We start from the raw sequence: 17,705 nt of genomic DNA, 5'->3' as shown, positions 1-17,705 counted from the left end.
AAATAGTTGTTGTTTATTGGAATAAGGAAGTTAAAGTGGGAAAGTCTCTGGCTTGAGGGGATTAATGATAAGTAACGATGGAATTTTAAGGTGATGCCAGGGTGTCTAACTGGTGCTGCACTGCCAGACTTTCTCAACAAGAGTTCCACAAGAGCTTTAAGCCCTAACGCCCTAAGTCATCCATTTGAATGTAGTAGATTAATTTTCTGTACATTTAGAGTGGGACTATTGTGTACCATCCTTTGGAGAATTGAAAAAAATAGTCAGATTATTTTTTGTGTTCTGTGGTTCAGATGAAGAACCTCAGTGGAGAAAGTTCTGCTTATACACAATACCTGGACCTAGAGCTTGGAAGGAGGTAGGGTTATATGAGTCATTAACAAGGAGTGATGGCTGAGGCCTTAGGGCTCATTTTCCTGAAGAAAATGGACTCTGAGAGTTCAGATCTCAACATGAAGAAATACCCATAGTTAAAAGGGTGGAAAAGGAACCAGTGAAATTGACTATAGTGTTCAGAGGTGAGAAAATGATTTCCAAGTTAAGTAATACCACAGAAGCATGGAGTAGATACTACATGTAGTGCAAGAATAAAAACTGAAACAAGGTCTGTGAATTTGTCCTTCAGGGATCATTATTGGCCTTTGAGGATTTCATTCCAGTAAATTGCTTTCCTACCTCCTCTAATAACTAGTCGGGGTGGGGGCGTGGGTCTAGGTAGATGGAAGGTAGAGGTAGCAGGGATTGGGCCCTTAGGAAGATTATCATTGAAAAGAAGTCTAGAAACATAATGTAGGTAGAGGCAGTTTAACACGCTAAATCCATACAAAAGGAGAGAGGTTGAGCTACAGAGGAAGGAGGTCTTAAAGACACTAGAGGTAAGGGATATTAATGATAGCAAGACCCCATGTGAGGTATTAAGGGATTTCATTTTAGGCTTAGTCTGAAGATTAAATTGAGAAATGACAACTTTTCCTTCAAAAACTAAGGGAGAATGAGAGAAGAAATACATGTGTAGAAGGGAAAAGGATAATTATGGGTTCCTAGTTCTAATGTTGAAACTTGTTTTATTTATCAGAATAGTAATTCTTTTGCTTTATATGTTAGACATAAAATTAGACATTTAATTAGACATCTAATTAAAAGTTGCTGCAAAAAGTCTAAAAATAGTCATCTGTAATTTTTAAAGAAATATTTGCTAGGGGCACCTGGGTGGCTCAGTGGGTTAAGCTTCTGCCTTTGGCTCTGGTCATGATCTCAGGGTCCTGGGATTGAGCCCCGCATTGGTCTCTCAGCTCAGCAGGGAGCCTGCTTCCCCCCTCTCTTTCTACGTGCCTCTCTGCCTACTCGTGATCTCTCTCGCTCTCAAATAAATAAATAAAATCTTCAAAAAAATTTGCTAATAATGATTAAGCATAATAAACAGAAAAGAACTGAATGAAAATTTGTATTTAAATTTCAGTTGCTACTACAAAGTTGTTGTAAACAAACTAGAATTTTTACCCAAGATATCATTTCATATAAAATATTTATACAGCATTTTACAGTTTACAAAAGATTTTGTGCATATTATTTTATCACCAAATAAACATTGTGAGGTAGATGTTACTTCTTATTCTCATGTAAGAAAACTCTGCCTCAGTGGGGGGGTTAAATGATTTGCCTACGATTCTATAGCTGGAAAGACATAGAACTCAAATTTGGACCCATGATTCCTAATTTTAAGTCTAGGGTTCTTATTTCATTATACCAACTACAAACTGAAATGAAGTCAGATTTCTTAGATTCTGTTATCTGATTATTTGATATGAAACAATGAATAATAGCCCTTTTGTAGACATTTCTGCTATTCTTACCACCTTTCTCGGTTTCCATGAGAAAAATAACCATGAGAATAATAGGATCATAGAATTTTATAATTGGGTAGAATTTTGTAAAGCATCTATTCGAAATCATTAATTCTACAAATTAAGAAACTTAAAAGGAGTAAGCAGCAGAACTAAGAACCTAGGTTTCTTGCTAAACATTATTTCTAGTAATGTTGGCTATTGTTAGGGACAGTAATACATTATACGTCATGCTCTTCAGTTTAATTTCACTAGAACCTATTTTTTCACCAAGTAATTTCATTCAGGATTAAAGTCAGTGGGCCATCCTTTACTAATAAGTGCCATTGCTGTTGAGAAAATGAGAAGGAGGCAAGCTTCCTGGTGTCATAATGTTTATGCTGTAGTACAGTACCTTAAGTTGGTCATAGTGCCTCTCTAATAAGAAGGGATTGGGAGAGGGGAAGGTAAACTTGGTCAACTTTAATAGATTTATACTAAAATAAAGGGTTAAAGAAAGGCAGATGGGTAAAAACAAGTGAAATATATTTTTTTAAATAAAGGAAAGGGGAAAAAAATTAAGACTCCAACCAGAAATCCTGGGAAACATACTAAAAAGAAAAAGAGTAGTTAGCAATAAAGATACAACTTAAAGAAGACAAATTAGGAAAACTAACTGAATTCAAGTAGGTGGAATAATTAGTTGGAGAGTAAAGTTGAAAAGAGGAGGAACTGTAGGAAATAAATGGCTTGAGTGAGCAAATGGTATTTTATATCTGTCTTAATTATTAAGGTAAGGTTTTTATTGATTTTAAAGACCTTTGTAAACACAAGCCAGGTTTTAATTATTTAATTTTGCCTTTGTACACTTACCTCTTGGACCTGAAATATGAGTGAACTTTTCTGCTTTTACTTTAAGTGTGTAGAAAACATAGCTTCATCCGTGCTTGGAAAGTCTGTCTTTGTTAATTGGCCTCATCTTGAAGAAGCTAGAGTTGTTGGTATATCAGATGGAGAAACTAAGTAAGTAAGATTTGATGTATATTTTTTAAATTTATATTTGTTTTGTTAACTTGATGGCTTTTAATGATATTTTTTAAAACTGAAAGAATTACCAAAAAAACCTGATAGATTTACTGTAAAAATATTTACACTGTATAGTGAAAATTAAAGTCTTTTAATCACATCATTCAGTGCTCAACCATAGTACCTCACTGAGATATTTTAGATGCATTTATCTTTTCCCTTTTGTTTTCTTTTCCTTTTAATTATGTGAAAGTTCTGTATCCTAATTTTTTGCTAGCAGTTATTATTTAGCAAATATATCTCTCTTTCTGACAAGAATGAATGGCCTACAAAACCTGACCTTCCATGCCCCTCCCAGGTTTCATTTAAATAATACATCAATTTTTAAATTTTCATTTAAATAATACATCAATTTAAGAAATAGTTCCTGGGACGCCTGGGTGGCTCAGTTGGTTGGACGACTGCCTTCGGCTCAGGTCATGATCCCGGAGTCCCGAGATCGAGTTCCGCATCGGGCTCCCAGCTCCACGGGGAGTCTGCTTCTCCCTCTGACCTTCTCCTTGCTCATGCTCTCTCTCACTGTCTCTCTCTCAAATAAATAAATAAAATCTTAAAAAATAAAAAAATAAAAATAAAATAAAGAAATAGTTCCTCATTTTATTTCAGCTCATGATCATTTTGTCAATGATTATTTAGACAATTTATTCCTTGTCATCTTGTATCTTTATTTCATGTAAATTTAGTCTGATTGTTTTTATTTTTCATGTGTCTAGAACCTTTAAAAGTAATTTTTTCAGAGAAAATATTGCATTTTCTCTGATGTAATGAACCATTACATATCCAAAAGATAATTTTTGTTTTCCTCACACTTAGGTTTAGAATTTTAGAGGCCCAGTCCTTTTTCCTTAGTTTTCTGCGAGCATACTTCAGTTGTGTTCTGTTATAAAATTTTGTTGACAAGAGATCAGTCCCATTATGATTTTTTTTTTCTTCTATGGGTAACTGCTTTTGTTGAGGAGCTCTTGAGAAATCTTTTTTTTTTTTTTTCTTTGAGAAATCTTGAGGGTTCTTTTCTTTTTTAATCATCAGAATGCAGCTCCCCTCCCTTTTTAATGAAGTTCCGTTTATCAGTTCTTTCTTTTACAGATCATGCTTTTGGTATAAGAACTTTGCCTAGCCTGAGGTCCCATACCTTTTCTCTATATCTTCTTCAAAAAGTTTTATAATTTTACCTCATCCTTTTACATTTAAATCCATGACCCATTGTGAATTAATTTTTGTATTAGGTATGAGGTTTAGGTCAAGGTTCATATATTTGCCTATGAATGAATATTCAGTTGTTCCAGCCCCATTTGTTGAAAAGGCTGTTCTTCCTCCATTAGATTGCCTTTACAGCTTTGTAAAAAATCAGTTGAGCATAACTGGGTGGGTCTATTTCTGAGTTTTCCATTTTGTTGCATTTATCTGTATGTCTGTTTTTATGCCAGTACCACACTGTCTTCTTACTGTAGCTATATATGTCTCAATCTTAGGTATAAATCTAACAAATTACATATAGGATCTGTATGCTATAAAAAAAGCAAACCACTGGGGAAAGAAATAAAAAATTGAAATAAATGGTGAGATAAATGGAGATCCATTTGGATCAAAAGACTCAACATAGTGAAGATACCAAATCTCCCCAAATTAATTTGTAGGCTTAAAGCACTCCTATCAAAATCTCTCCCAGATTTTATGGAGGCAGAACAACGTATTCTAAAATTTATATGGAAAGGCAAAGAACAAAAATAATTAAAACAATTTTGAAAAATAAAAATAAGGCAGAAGGAATTGTTCCATCTAAGTATTTAAATTATTTTGGAGCAACTATAGATGATACTGTTTTAAATTTTGGTTTCCCCAGCTAGTATCTAGAAATACAGTTGATTTCTGTATGTTGATTTTATATCCTGGGATCTGGCAAACTAAGTTTACTTCCCTGCCTCTTTTCTTGAAGAGTCCAGGCCAGTTATTTTATATAATTCTGGATTTACCTGATTGTCTCTGCTTAGTGTCATTTAACTTGGTCCTCCATCCCACATATTTCCTGTCAACTGGAAGTTAGGTATAATGGTTTATGAGAATCAAGTTAAAATTTTTAGCAAATATACTTTATTGAATTTGAGAGTATTTTTTTAATTCTTTAAAAATTTGTATTTTATTATATATTTAGTTTTTTGAGAGAAAATAAAATTTTTATATTTGAAATTTTTTACAAGTCTTTGTTCTAAAATTTTATATTACAGTTTAAAAAAAGAATGTTGGGGACACCTGGGTGGCTCAGTGGGTTAAGCCTCTGCCTTCAGCTCAGGTCATGATCTCAGGGTCCTGGGATCGAGCCCCACATCGGGCTCTCTGCTCAGCGGAGGGCCTGCTTCCCTTCCTCTCTCTCTCTGCCTGTCTCTCTGTTCACTTGTGATTTCCCTCTATCCATCAAATAAATAAAAAATCTTTAAAAAGAAAAAAAGATGTCTGGTGTTTTGCTGTTATATCATGTAGAAACCTTTTCACTTTGAGGACTTATGCTGCTAGAACATTTTATTAAAGCATAAATTTGGGGGTAATATAATTTTAATTTTATTTTAATTTTCAAGATTTTACTTGGAAGAACCTCCAGGAACACAGAAGCTTTATTTGGGAAGAACTGCCCCACCATCTAAAGTGGTCCATCTTGGAGACAAAGAGCAATCTAACTGGACAAAAGAAGTACAAGGAATTTCAGAATAGTGAGTGTCAAAATGTATTTAATGTCATAGAACTAGAATGTGATCTAATGTACTTGTTCTCTAGTTATTTCCTACTTAACATAGTAATTACTATGAATACTGACTACATCTTCATTTTATGTTCTAAAGAAAACAACAGTCCTAGTTTAAAATAATACCTGGTTAGCAGCAGTGATAGCTTTGCCCAGTTTGTCACTAAAATTCTTCATGATTTACAAAGAAAGAAAAGATACAATCACATAATACTAGGAATAACAGTTAATAATAGTTATTAGGTTGCCACTGAATTTCTTGGCCACATGTAAGTAATGAAAATAGGAAGGAAAATTTTCCTTTGTTCCTCACCCTTACTCTCTGATCACTTTCCTACCGTTTCTGCATCTAAGTCTGTTACGCCCCTAAATTCAGAAATGCAGGGTCTGTAACCAGCCAAATAACTAAGAAACTGGCCCTCCTCCATGGTCCCACCATGACTTCTCTTTCTTCATCCAAATACTAGAATTCTCCAAACCAAAACAGAATAATAGATATTGGCAATGGCACATGAAATTGTGTTGTAAATGTATATCCATCTCCCTTCCTGTTAAAACTGTAATAACATCCATTGGTAAATGGGAATTTAAGGAGATGCCTCTTACACAGTTTTGGAGTTGATACCAGGCTATAATATCCTTATTCAAAAATGAGTAAACAGGGAAAATATAAAGAGACCGTAAAAAACGTCCCAGCATGGGGTGCCTGGGAGGCACAGTCAGTTAGGCATCCAACTCTTGGTTTTAGCTCAGGTCGTGATCTCAGGGTTTTGAGTTCAAGCTTGCATCAGGCTCTGTGCCCACTCAGCATGGAGGCTACTGGAGATTCTCTCTCTCCCTCTCAAATAAATAAATAAATCTTAAAAAAAACAACAACAACAAAAACCCATCTAGCATAAAACAGCTCTTTGGAGGTAGAGCTATTTTTTGTCTTCTGAGAGATACCCCTGTCATAGTCCATACTCCATACTAGACTGAATTTTATTTTATAGTTCATAAATAAAAATCACAATAATAAATTTATTTGTGTGATTACTTTAATGACCATTTCCTTAGATAGTAAGCTTCATAAGGGTAGGGAACATATCTACTTTTGTTAACACTCTGTTCTCATTCTATGGCTAATGCTAAAGCAGCCTATAAATATTTGTTTGTTTAAATGAACAGAGATTGTTTTGTTCGACTCCTTTGATTGACAAGAAACCTCATTCAGAATACTACAAGAGTTTAGACATTTATTCATGTGTTCAACAATTACTGATACTTGCTAGGTTTAGTGGTTGGCACTGTAGATACCATAAAGAATAAAATCACATAGTCCCTATGCTCATGAAATTTAACGGCTGGTAGATGAAAACTGGGCATTAATGTCTTGTGTGAATTTTTTTTTAAGATTTATTTATTTGAGGGCGCCTGGGTGGCTCAGTGGGTTAAGCCGCTGCCTTCGGCTCAGGTCATGATCTCAGGGTCCTGGGATCGAGTCCCACGTCAGGCTCTCTGCTCAGCAGGGAGCCTGCTTCCCTCTCTCTCTCTGCCTGCCTCTCTGCCTACTTGTGATCTCTGTCTGTCATATAAATAAATGGAGTCTTAAAAAAAAAAAGATTTATTTATTTGAAAGAGAGAGAGAGAGCAGATGCATGAGTGGGGGATGGGGCAGAGGAAGAGAATATCCAAGCAAACTTCAGCTAAGCCTGGAGCCCAATGCAGGGCTCAGTCTCAGGAGCTGTGAGATCAGGACCTGAGCCAAATCCAAGAAGCCACTTAACTGAGCCACCGAGGTGCCCCATCTTGTGTGAATTTTTGATCAAACTATAATTATGATAATTACTTTGAAGAAGTAGTGCTCTGAGACCATGAAATAGAGGAGTTTGACTTAGCTAAGGAGGCATTTGCCTTAGTTAGAGAAAACTTACCAAAGGAAAATGTCGATTAAACTGGTTATCTGAATGTGGGGTAGGAGTTAGGCAAAGAGTGAAAAGAGAGCATGTTTCAGGATGAGAAAAAGGTATATATAAAGTTCCTATGGCAAGTGGAAAAGTAGCATGTATAACATTAATGATAATGGCCAATGTGGCTAGAGTGTTAGAACCAAAAAGGAACCCTAATGAGGAGGATGAGGCAACAAAGGAGAAAGAAACAAGGCCATCTGAGAGGTAGGAGTACAGGCAGGAAAGTGTTACATCATGCAAATTTAAAAAAAAAAGTGTTTGAAGAATAAGGGAATAAATCATGTCAAATATTATGAAGAAGATTAATAAACAAGAGCTATTTTGTTTGAGCAGTGGGGCTGCAAGCTGGACTAGTATGGGTGGAAGAATGATTGAGAGTAACAGAAATGGAGACATAATAGGAGTAAACAACTTCAAAAACTTCAGTTGTGAAGTAAACCAAAAGCTCTTGACTCCTTGTTCTGTCGGTTCTTCCCATATGGATGGACTTGATCTTCTTGATGGCCGCGAAGAGCAGAGATAATAATCAATGCAGCAGACTGCTGAAGTTGATGGCAATGTGTGTTGATTCATACAAAAGAATGATTTTTAGTGCCTGCCAGTTTAGGATCTCTGGTTAACCAAATAGGGTAGACGAGGCTATGTGGATTCATAAGCACTTAGGTGTATTTATTCTGATTACCATTTTCTTAGACTGCTTTTTTTTTTTACCACCATATTCCTCTCTCATATCACCTTACATTTTGTCCCCTCTTCCCACACCTCCCCAGCACTTCTATAATCTGCCTTGTAAGGTGAAATTCATACGGCCAGTGGTACTCTGCCCCTGAGGGTGGGTTTATCTTACTTACTTGTGATTTTGCACATTATATCAACATGAGGATCTCATGGCTCTAATGATTAAGAGTAATGCTTGCACAGACCATCCTTAACTCTAAGACTTTTACAGCAAGAATGTAGAACCTATTACTTATTTCACTTATCTCCATATATCTTATTAACCAAGACTTGTTCTCCTAAGTTCAGTACATCCTTTTATGTGTGAACATAACACATGAAATATTTCAAGGAGTACCAAGTTATGTGACTTTATTTTTAGAAACTCTCTGAGTACATATGACAATGTTGGTACCTTTTTGTATTCCTGTGTAGCAGATTTCCTTTCTAATGAAAACTACCATTAAGACATAGCTAAAGGGGCACCTGGGTGGCTCAGTGGGTTAAAGCCCCTGCCTTCGGCTTAGGTCATGAACCCAGGTTCCTGGGATTGAGCCCCGCCTGCATCGGGCCCTGCTTTGCAGCGAGCCTGCTTCCTTCCCCTCTCTCTTCCTCCTTCTCTGGCTACTTGTGATCGCTGTCTGTCAAATAAATAAATAAAATCTTTTTTTAAAAAAAAGACATAGCTAAAGAGGAGCGCCTGGGTGACTCAGTGGGTTAAGCCTCTGCCTTCGGCTCAGGTTGTGGTCTCAGGGTCCTGGGATCGAGCCCCGTGTCGGGCTCTTTATTTGGCAGGAAGCCTGCTTCCACCCCACTCCCAACCCCCGCTTGCCTCTCTGCCTGTCTCTCTGTCTCTCTCTCTGTCAAATAAATAAATAAAATCTTAAAAAAAAAAAAAAAGACATAGCTGAAGAAGGATATAGAATTGAATGGACTTGGTGTTTGGTTTATTCAGCGAGATAGGATCATTGTAAAAATGAGAAGAGAGGTACAATTTTCAAAAGAAAGAAAACAATGTATTTGAAGATGGAACAAGATAGATTCTTAAAGAGGAAAAAGGTAGCTCCTCTGTTTTAACAAGATGGTATACAAATACAGGTTGGTATGTGTGTTTGGCATGGAGCAGATGAGAAGCTCTCATCAGTTGCTTTTGTTTTCTTTGTAAAGTGAATGTTGAATTCACCTATTTAGAATGGAGGCAGGAAAAGAGAGATTGGTCTTAAATTTGAGTAAAATAGAGGTTTGAAAATAGTGTTTGGGGGAGCACTTGGCTGGCTCATTCAGAAGAACTTGTATACTCTTGATCTTGAGGTCATGAATTCGAGCCCCATATTGAGTGTAGAGATTACTTACATATATAAATAAACTTATAAAAAAAAAAGTCCTTGGAGAAAATAGAAGAATATCAGTTGATCAGAAGAACGTGGTTGAATTATATGCAATATTGAGGGCCCTTTTTGAAGTTGAATGACATTAATTTAAAATTTAATGATCTGCCCTATCTTTTGGTAGTAGAGCTCTGTTGATCAGTTACAGGCCTAGAAAAAGCAGAGATTTAACAAGCACTGGATTTTGCTAGATGGATATAATGAAAAGACAGAAAGGCAAGGAAGTTAAGGATATTGGCAGGAATGTTACTGAAAAAGTAGACAGTGGAATCTAAGTAGGATAGTAGGAGAAGTAAAGAAAGTAGGTTAAGTTAATAGTTTTAGAGAAAGTAGAAGGATCAGTGGATTGGAGATCCCAAGTTAAGCTAATCATAAAGTGGTTGAGGGTCGCCTTTGTGGCTCAGTGGGTTAAAGCCTCGGCCTTTGGCTCAGATAATGATTTAAGGGTCCTGCGATCGAGCCCCACATCAGGCTCTTTGCTCAGCAGGGAGCCTGCTTTCCCCCAGCCTCTCTGCCTGCCTCTCTGCCTACTTGTGATCTCTGTGTGTCAAATTAAAAAAAAAAAAAATCATAAAGTGGGTTGAACAAGCAAGTTAGCTGGAAAAAGTTTTAGACAATAAGATGTTGGGATTAATGATTTTGGAGGTAAATCTATTATGGGTGATGTTATGACCCAAGTCATAGCTATAGGACTAGATGGCTGAAGTGGAATGGAAGAGGTTATTGGTGGTAAGGAGATAGTGAAATTAAATTCCTCTGGTGTTAGGTAGGTTATAAACTCTGAGAACATTCTGGATGATAGTGGGCATAAGGATAGAATGGAAAAGAGCAGAGTAGTTTACTATGAGGGATTTGAATGTCACAGTAGGTTGTAAGGAGAACACCCTATCCTATCCCATATATAGTATGAAAACAAATGGCTACTCCTTGAGAGAGCTACACGGAGAACTGATGATATTTCAGTTAAACAGGTTGCTATTGAGGATATAATAGAGTGAAAAGGATTGGGAATTGGAGAAAGAAGACTGAAAGAAAGACATAAGAAAGTACTTTTTGGGTTGCTATGAAGAAGATGATGCATTTAGAAGGTAATTTGGAGAAAAGTTCCAAAACCTTGTACTTCAAACAAGCAAGAGATGAGTCAACCCAAAAAAATGTGGTTACCAAATCATTGGTGACAAATGCCAGTTTATTAATAAATTATTAAAATACAGAATTATTTTTTAAGTACTAACTCACATTTTACATAAGAGAAAGTTGAAGTATAGTTTTGTTTATACTTTAGAAAAGAAGAGATATGTTAAGTATTTTTAAAAATTTAATGCCCCAGGGGCGCCTGGGTGGCTCAGTGGGTTAAAGCCTCTGCCTTCAGTTCAGGTCATGATCTCAGGGTCCTGGGATCGAGCCCCGCATCGGGCTCTCTGCTCAGCAGGGACCCTGCTTCCCTTCCTCTCTCTGCCTGCCTCTCTGCCTACTTGTGATCTCTCTCTGTCAAATAAATAAATAAAAATCTTTATAAAAAAAAATTAATGCCCCACATCAGTTATCTTAACCCTTGGAATCTGCATTAGAGAGACAGTCTAATCTAAAACATCTGGCTTTGAAAACAGTGGGGCTTGTGACCAGGAGAAACAGAGCTGTAGGAAATGGAGATTGTGCTCTTAAAGAGTTCCCACATGGACTCAATTATCCCAGGACCCAGATAGGGTAAAAGCTGAAGTTTGTAAATTGCCTAGACCATATGGAAAGGACATTGATTTGCTAACCTTAGGTAACTGTTGGAGGAACAGGGTCCTATTGGAATTCTTTTCAGGGACTGAAGCATTGATAGGTGCCATTTTTGCATTCTTCTTCTGCCTTGCTAGTGCCAAAGTTGGCAGGTGCCATTTTTGTATAGTAAAACAACACTATACAGCCTATATAGTAAAATAACACTAATATTGTATGCCCACGTGTACTTCGATTAAAAAAGAAAGAAAGAATACAGACTAGAGGCACCTGGCTAGTCAATAGAATACATGACTCTAATCTCAAGGTCATGAGTTCAAGTCCCACATTGGGGGTAAAGTTTACTTAAATAAAAAATAAATAAATAAACACAGGTGTTTAAAAAGAGAGAGAGAGAGAGAATACTGACCACAACACTGACCCCAAAGCAATAAAAGTGTAAAGTAAAAGCTAAAGTAAATAGAGAGGGATGCCTGGGTGGCTCAGTCCATTAAGCCTCTGACTCTGTTTTGGCTCAGGTTGTGATCTCAGGGTCCTGGGATCTAGCCCCAGGTCAGGCTCTACACTCAGCCAGGAGGCTGCTTGAGGATTTCCATCTCCCTTTGCCCTTATCCCCTATACATGTGTGCATTTGCACATACTCTCACTCTCTCAAATAAATAAATTTTTCTTTTAAAAAGTAAATGGAGAAAAGTCTTCCTACCACTTGAAAATTTAAAGCTATTATTCTAAATTACTATTTTAGGTTTTTCTCTAATAGAAAGTTTCTATTGAAGTATACAGAGAAAAGAATATACACAATGCATAAATATTTTACTTGATAAATTTTCACATGTATAACTAGAATATAAGTCAAGAAACAGAACCAACAGAGGGGCACCTGGGTGGCTCAGTCCTTAAGCATCTGCCTTTGGCTCAGACCTTGATCCCAGAGTCCTGGGATGGAGCCCCACATGGGGCTCCCCGGGAGCCTGCTTCTCCGTCTCCCTTTCCCCCTGCTTGTGTTCCCTCTCTTGCTGTGACTCTCTCTGTCAAATAAATAAATAAAATCCTTAAAAAAAAAATAGAACCAACAGAGAAGTTGTCATAATCCTACAAAGCCCCTTATGCCCTCTTCTAGCCATTACCATCTATTTCTCCTCTCCTCCAAATGTAACTATTTTGATTTGTAACTCTAGAGATTAGTTTTTCCTATTTCGAACTTTGTAAGAATTGATTCATACAGAATGTATTCTTTTTGAACCTGACCTCTCTTGTTCAGTACTGTGATTCTAATATTCATATGTTGTTACATATAGTTTAGTTTGTTCATTTTCACTAATGATTATATTACATTGTATGAATATAGTACAATTTATCCATACTTTTGTGGATAGATAGTTGAGTTGTTTGGCACTTTTAGTGAATACGTATATATGCATTACTGTTAGGTACATAATTAAGAGTGGAATTACTGCTTCGTAGGATAATGCTTAAGCTCAGCTTAAGTTGATACTACCAAAAAGAGTTACAAAGTGATTGTATTAATTTACATTCTTCTAGCAATTTATAAGAATTTATTTTATCTCTACCTTCAGTACTTATTATTGTCCCTTCCATTTTAGCCATTGCAATATAGTGATATTTCATTTGGCTTAATTTGCATTTCTCTAATGACAGTAAAGTTGAGCATCCTTTCATATTTGTTGGTCATTTGAATATGCTCCTTTGTGCAATGCCTGTTCATATATTTTGCCCTTTTTCTGAGTTGATTACCTGTCTTATATTAATTTTGTTTTGTTTTTTTAAGATTTATTTACTTATTTATTTTAGATAGAGAGAGCAAGAGCATGAGCACAAGCACAAACATGGGGGAGGGTTGGAGGGAGATGGAGAAACAGATTGCTTGTGCTGAGCAGGAGGCTGACTCAGAGCTCAGTCCCAGGACTTGGGGATTGTGACCTGAGCTGAAGACAGATGCTTAACCCACTGAGTCACCCAGGTGCCCCACAGTCTCTTATTTATGATTTTCGTGTGATGTTATTCTAAATTTCAGAGAAAAGTCTTAAATGATTCATTATTAAATATAATGATTGCCATAGAGTGTTTCTTTTTTTAAGATTTTATTTATTTGTTTGACAGAGATCACAATTAGGCAGAGAAGCAGGCAGAGAGAGAGGAGGAAGCAGGCTTCCTCTGAGCAGAGAGCCCCATGCAGGGCTCGATCCCAGGACTCCGGGATCATGACCCAAGCCGAAGGCAGAGGCCCTAACCCACTGAACCACCCAGGCGCCCCTAGAGTGTTTTTATTTAATCGATATTCTTTATCAGATAAAGGAAATTTCCTTCTATTCCTAGTTGGTTGAGAGTTTTTATCATTAATTAGTACTGATTTTGTCAGTTTTTTTCCTGCATCTGTCAAAATGACCATATGATTTTTCTTTTAATCTGGTGAATTACGTTGATTGCATTTCAAATATAAATCTATCCCTGAATTCCTGGAGTAAATCCCATTAGACTATGACGTATTTTCCTTTTTATATGTAATTGGATTAGATTTGTTACATTTTGTTTAGAATTTTTGCTTTTATTTTTATGAGAAAGATTAGCAAATAATTTTCCTTTCTTGGGATATCCTTGTCATATTGGTAGCAAGATTACTGGCTAAATAACTTTTGAGTAAAATTAGTAGGTTTTCCCACTGGATTTTTAGAAAGTGGTAGCAGAGGCGCCTGGGTGGCTCAGTTAAGCATCTGCCTTTGGCCTAGGTCATGATCCCAGGGTCCTGGGATTGAGTCCCACATTAGGCTCCTAGCTCCGTAAGGAGACTGTTTCTCCCTCTGCTTGCCACTCCACCTGCTTGTGCTCTCTCTCTTTCTTTAACAAATAAATCTTAAAAAAAAAAAAAAAAGAAGAAGAAGAAGAAAGAAAGAAAGAAAAAGCAGAATGCTCCATTTCAAAAATTTGTTGGAAGAGTTCCGTTTCTTTTTTTAAGATGCCGTGACTTATTTCAGACCAAGGCTACCATTGAGAACAACAATATATATATATCAGCTGCTATGGAAAAAAATATGTATGTGTGTGTTATATATAATAATGTCATTCATCTATATACTATATATATATTTATATAAAACACAAATATAAACATTTTAATTATGATATAATAAGCTGAGCAGATGGTCTGAGTAGTAATATAGGCATACTGAAAATTCAGTCAGTGAGGGGTTACTGGGTGGCTCAGTTGAAAAAAAAAGAAAATTCAATCAACTAGAAGATAAAGCTGAGGGATTCGTTCCCTCAGCACACAGTACAAAAGCATGAAGAGACGAAAAGAGTATAGTCAGAATTTCTAATATTTCTCAAATAGGAGCTCTAGGAAGAGAAAATGGAAAAGAGATAGGAAAATATCCCTTGGATGAAGAATAATTTTATCTTTAGATCAGAGGTTAGCAAATTTTTTCTGTAAAGGCCAGATAGTAGATATCTTGGGCTTCGTAGACTTTACAGTGTTTGTCACAACTACTCAACTATGCTATTGTAACACAAAAACCATCATAGACAGCAAATAAATTGATGACTATCTTTAAGTAAAATTTTATTTACAAGAACTGGGGTCAGTCTAGATTTGTCTCATAACCGTAGTTTGCTGACCTATACTTGAGATTGAAAAGGCCCACTGGGGGCACCTGGGTGGCTCAGTGGATTAAAGCCTCTGCTTTTGGCTCAAGTCATGATGCCAGGGTCCTGGGATTGAGCCCTACATCAGGCTCTCTGCTCAGCAGAGAGCCTGCTTCCTCCTGCCTCTCTGCCTGCTTGTGATCTCTGTCTGTCAAATAAATAAATAAAATCTTAAAAAAAAAAAGAAAGAAAGAAAGAAAAGGACCACTGAATGCCCGTGTTAACCTCTTTCCGTCTTTCTGGATTCACCTATTCTGTATGTTTTGTAGAAATGTAATCCTATATAATATGTGGTCTTTTGTGTCTAACTTCTTACATTTAACATATTTTTAGGTTCATGTGTATTGTAACATATATTAGGACTTCTTTCTTTCGATGGCCAAATATTTTATTTTATGGATATACTGCCTTTTGTTTATCCATCCATCTATTGGAGGACTTTTGGGTTCTTTCTGCCTTTTTGCTATTGTGAGTAGTGCTGCTATGCACATTCATTTATAAATATTTGTTTGAGTACCTTTCCAGTTTTTAGGTTTATACCTAGAAGTGAAATTGGTAGACTTTTTGAAGAACTGCTAAATGGTTTTTCACAGTGAGTATACCATTTTGCATTCCCACCAACAATGTACAAGTGTTTCAATTTCTCCACATCTTTTCCAGTACTTGATATTTTCACTTTTTTTTGTTATCCCCATCCTAGTGATTATGACACACAAAAATTTCTTTTTTTAAAAATTTTTTATTTTTTATAAACATATAATATATTTTTATCCCCTGGGGTACAAGTATGTGAATCACCAGGTTTACACACTGCACAGCACTCACCATAGCACATACCCTCCCCAATGTCCATAACCCCACTCCCCTTTCCCCAACCCCCCTCCCCCCAGCAACCCTCAGTTTGTTTTGTGAGATTAAGAGTCACTTATGGTTTGTCTCCCTCCCAATCCCATCTTGTTTCATTTATTCTTCTCCTACCCCCTTAACCCCCCCCCGTAGCATCTCCACTTCCTCATATCAGGGAGATCATATGATAGTTGTCTTTCTCCGCTTGACTTATTTCACTAAGCATGATACCCTCTAGTTCCATCCACGTCATCGCAAATGGCAAGATTTCATTTCTTTTGATGGCTGCATAGTATTCCATTGGACACACAAGAATTTCTTACAGCTCTTAAACAAGTTCTCCTTTAATCACACAGACATTGGGAGAGGTATCCATAGAGTAAAAAACTAGTGCAAAAAAACCTTAAGTTAGGTACTCAGAACAGCTAGCATATTTATTTAAATTTTATTTAAACATTTGATTATGAGTTGGTAGTTTGATTATCATCTTAGAATATATACATACTCAACATACTCATACATATCTATGTTTCTTTTTTATTCTTTCTTTTAGCTACCTAAGAAGAAAAGGAATAATAATAAATGAAACATCCGCAGTTGTATATGCTCAGTTACTCACAGGTCGTAAATATCAAATAAATCAAAATGGTGAAGTCCGTCTAGAGAAACAATGGTCGAAACAAGTTCTTCCTTTTGTTTATCAAACTATTGTAAAGGTAAGTCTCCATCAAATCTCAATTGTATCTAAATGTGCACTACTCCCGCTATATAGAGAAAAAACTATATCATATTTAATATTTATTTATAAATAGAAAACTAATGCAGCAATGCATTATGGAGACTGTGATTTAATATCATTTGAAAAAACTGTATTTATGTATAATTGACATATTATATTGGTTTCAAAGTGTACAAAATGATTCAGTATTTTATACACTGCCAAATGATCACCAATGTAAATCTTGTTACCACGTGTCACCATACAAAGTTACAGAATTTTTTTCTTATGATGAGAACTTTTAAGATTTACTGTTTTACAGCTTTCAAATACGTAGTACATTATTACTGACTAAAGTCACCATGCTATACGTTACATCCCCATGATTTATTTATTGTGTAACTAATACCCCTTCAGTATTAGTATAACTAGTACTAGTGTAACTAGTACCCCTTAAGCCCATTCATGCATTTTATCCATCTCCCCAAACCCCTTCTGTCTGGCAGTCACCAGTCATTTCTCTGTATCTGTTAGTTGTGTTGTGTTTTATTTGTTTGTTTTGTTTTTTAAATTGCATATTAATTGAAGTCATGTATTTGTTTTTCTCTCTCATACTTCACTTAGCATAATACCCTCGTGTCCATCTATGTTGTTGCAAATGGCAAGATCTTCATTATTTTTTATGACTGAGTAATAACCGTGTGTCTGTGTGTCTGTGTAGAGGGCGAGAGAGAGACCCCATATATACATGGGGGTAGGGTGTGCCTGCCAGCTTTAGCAGAGCACACTTGCCAGTGCTAGCAAAGTAAAGGAAGAACACAAAAAATGGCACCTGCCAGCACTTCTGTGTCCAGAGAAAGTCCCAATAGTCCCCTGTCCCCCTGACAGAAACTTTACGATTAGCAAATTAATGTTTTCCCCATATGGTCTAGGTACTTTCAAACCACTGCTTTTACCCTGGATCTCAGGGCTAGTAAGTCTGCACACAAGCCCTTTATTTTTTTTTTTTTTTCACACAAGCCCTTTAAAAGCAGAATCTCCATTCCCTGCAGC

General features: G+C 36.3%; 1 protein-coding gene across 5 annotated transcripts in view; it reads left to right on the top strand.

Moving 5' to 3' along the window:
* The window catches only part of XRN1 (5'-3' exoribonuclease 1), a 106,554-nt gene that overhangs the window by 36,575 nt on the left and 52,274 nt on the right, over positions 1-17,705 (top strand). For all 5 annotated transcript variants that reach the window (XM_044251526.1, XM_044251524.1, XM_044251525.1 and 2 more), the window contains 3 exons: positions 2,743-2,846; positions 5,483-5,614; positions 16,488-16,650. In XM_044251526.1, coding sequence (XP_044107461.1) covers positions 2,743-2,846; positions 5,483-5,614; positions 16,488-16,650 — 399 coding nt within the window. The remainder of the gene's footprint in view (positions 1-2,742; positions 2,847-5,482; positions 5,615-16,487; positions 16,651-17,705) is intronic.

The sequence above is a fragment of the Neovison vison genome, chromosome 6, assembly GCF_020171115.1.
Source record: "Neovison vison isolate M4711 chromosome 6, ASM_NN_V1, whole genome shotgun sequence".
Classification (NCBI taxonomy): Eukaryota; Metazoa; Chordata; class Mammalia; order Carnivora; family Mustelidae; genus Neogale; species Neogale vison.
The sequence above is the reverse complement of the archived record's forward strand: the minus strand, read 5'-3'. Positions and strand labels throughout refer to the sequence as shown.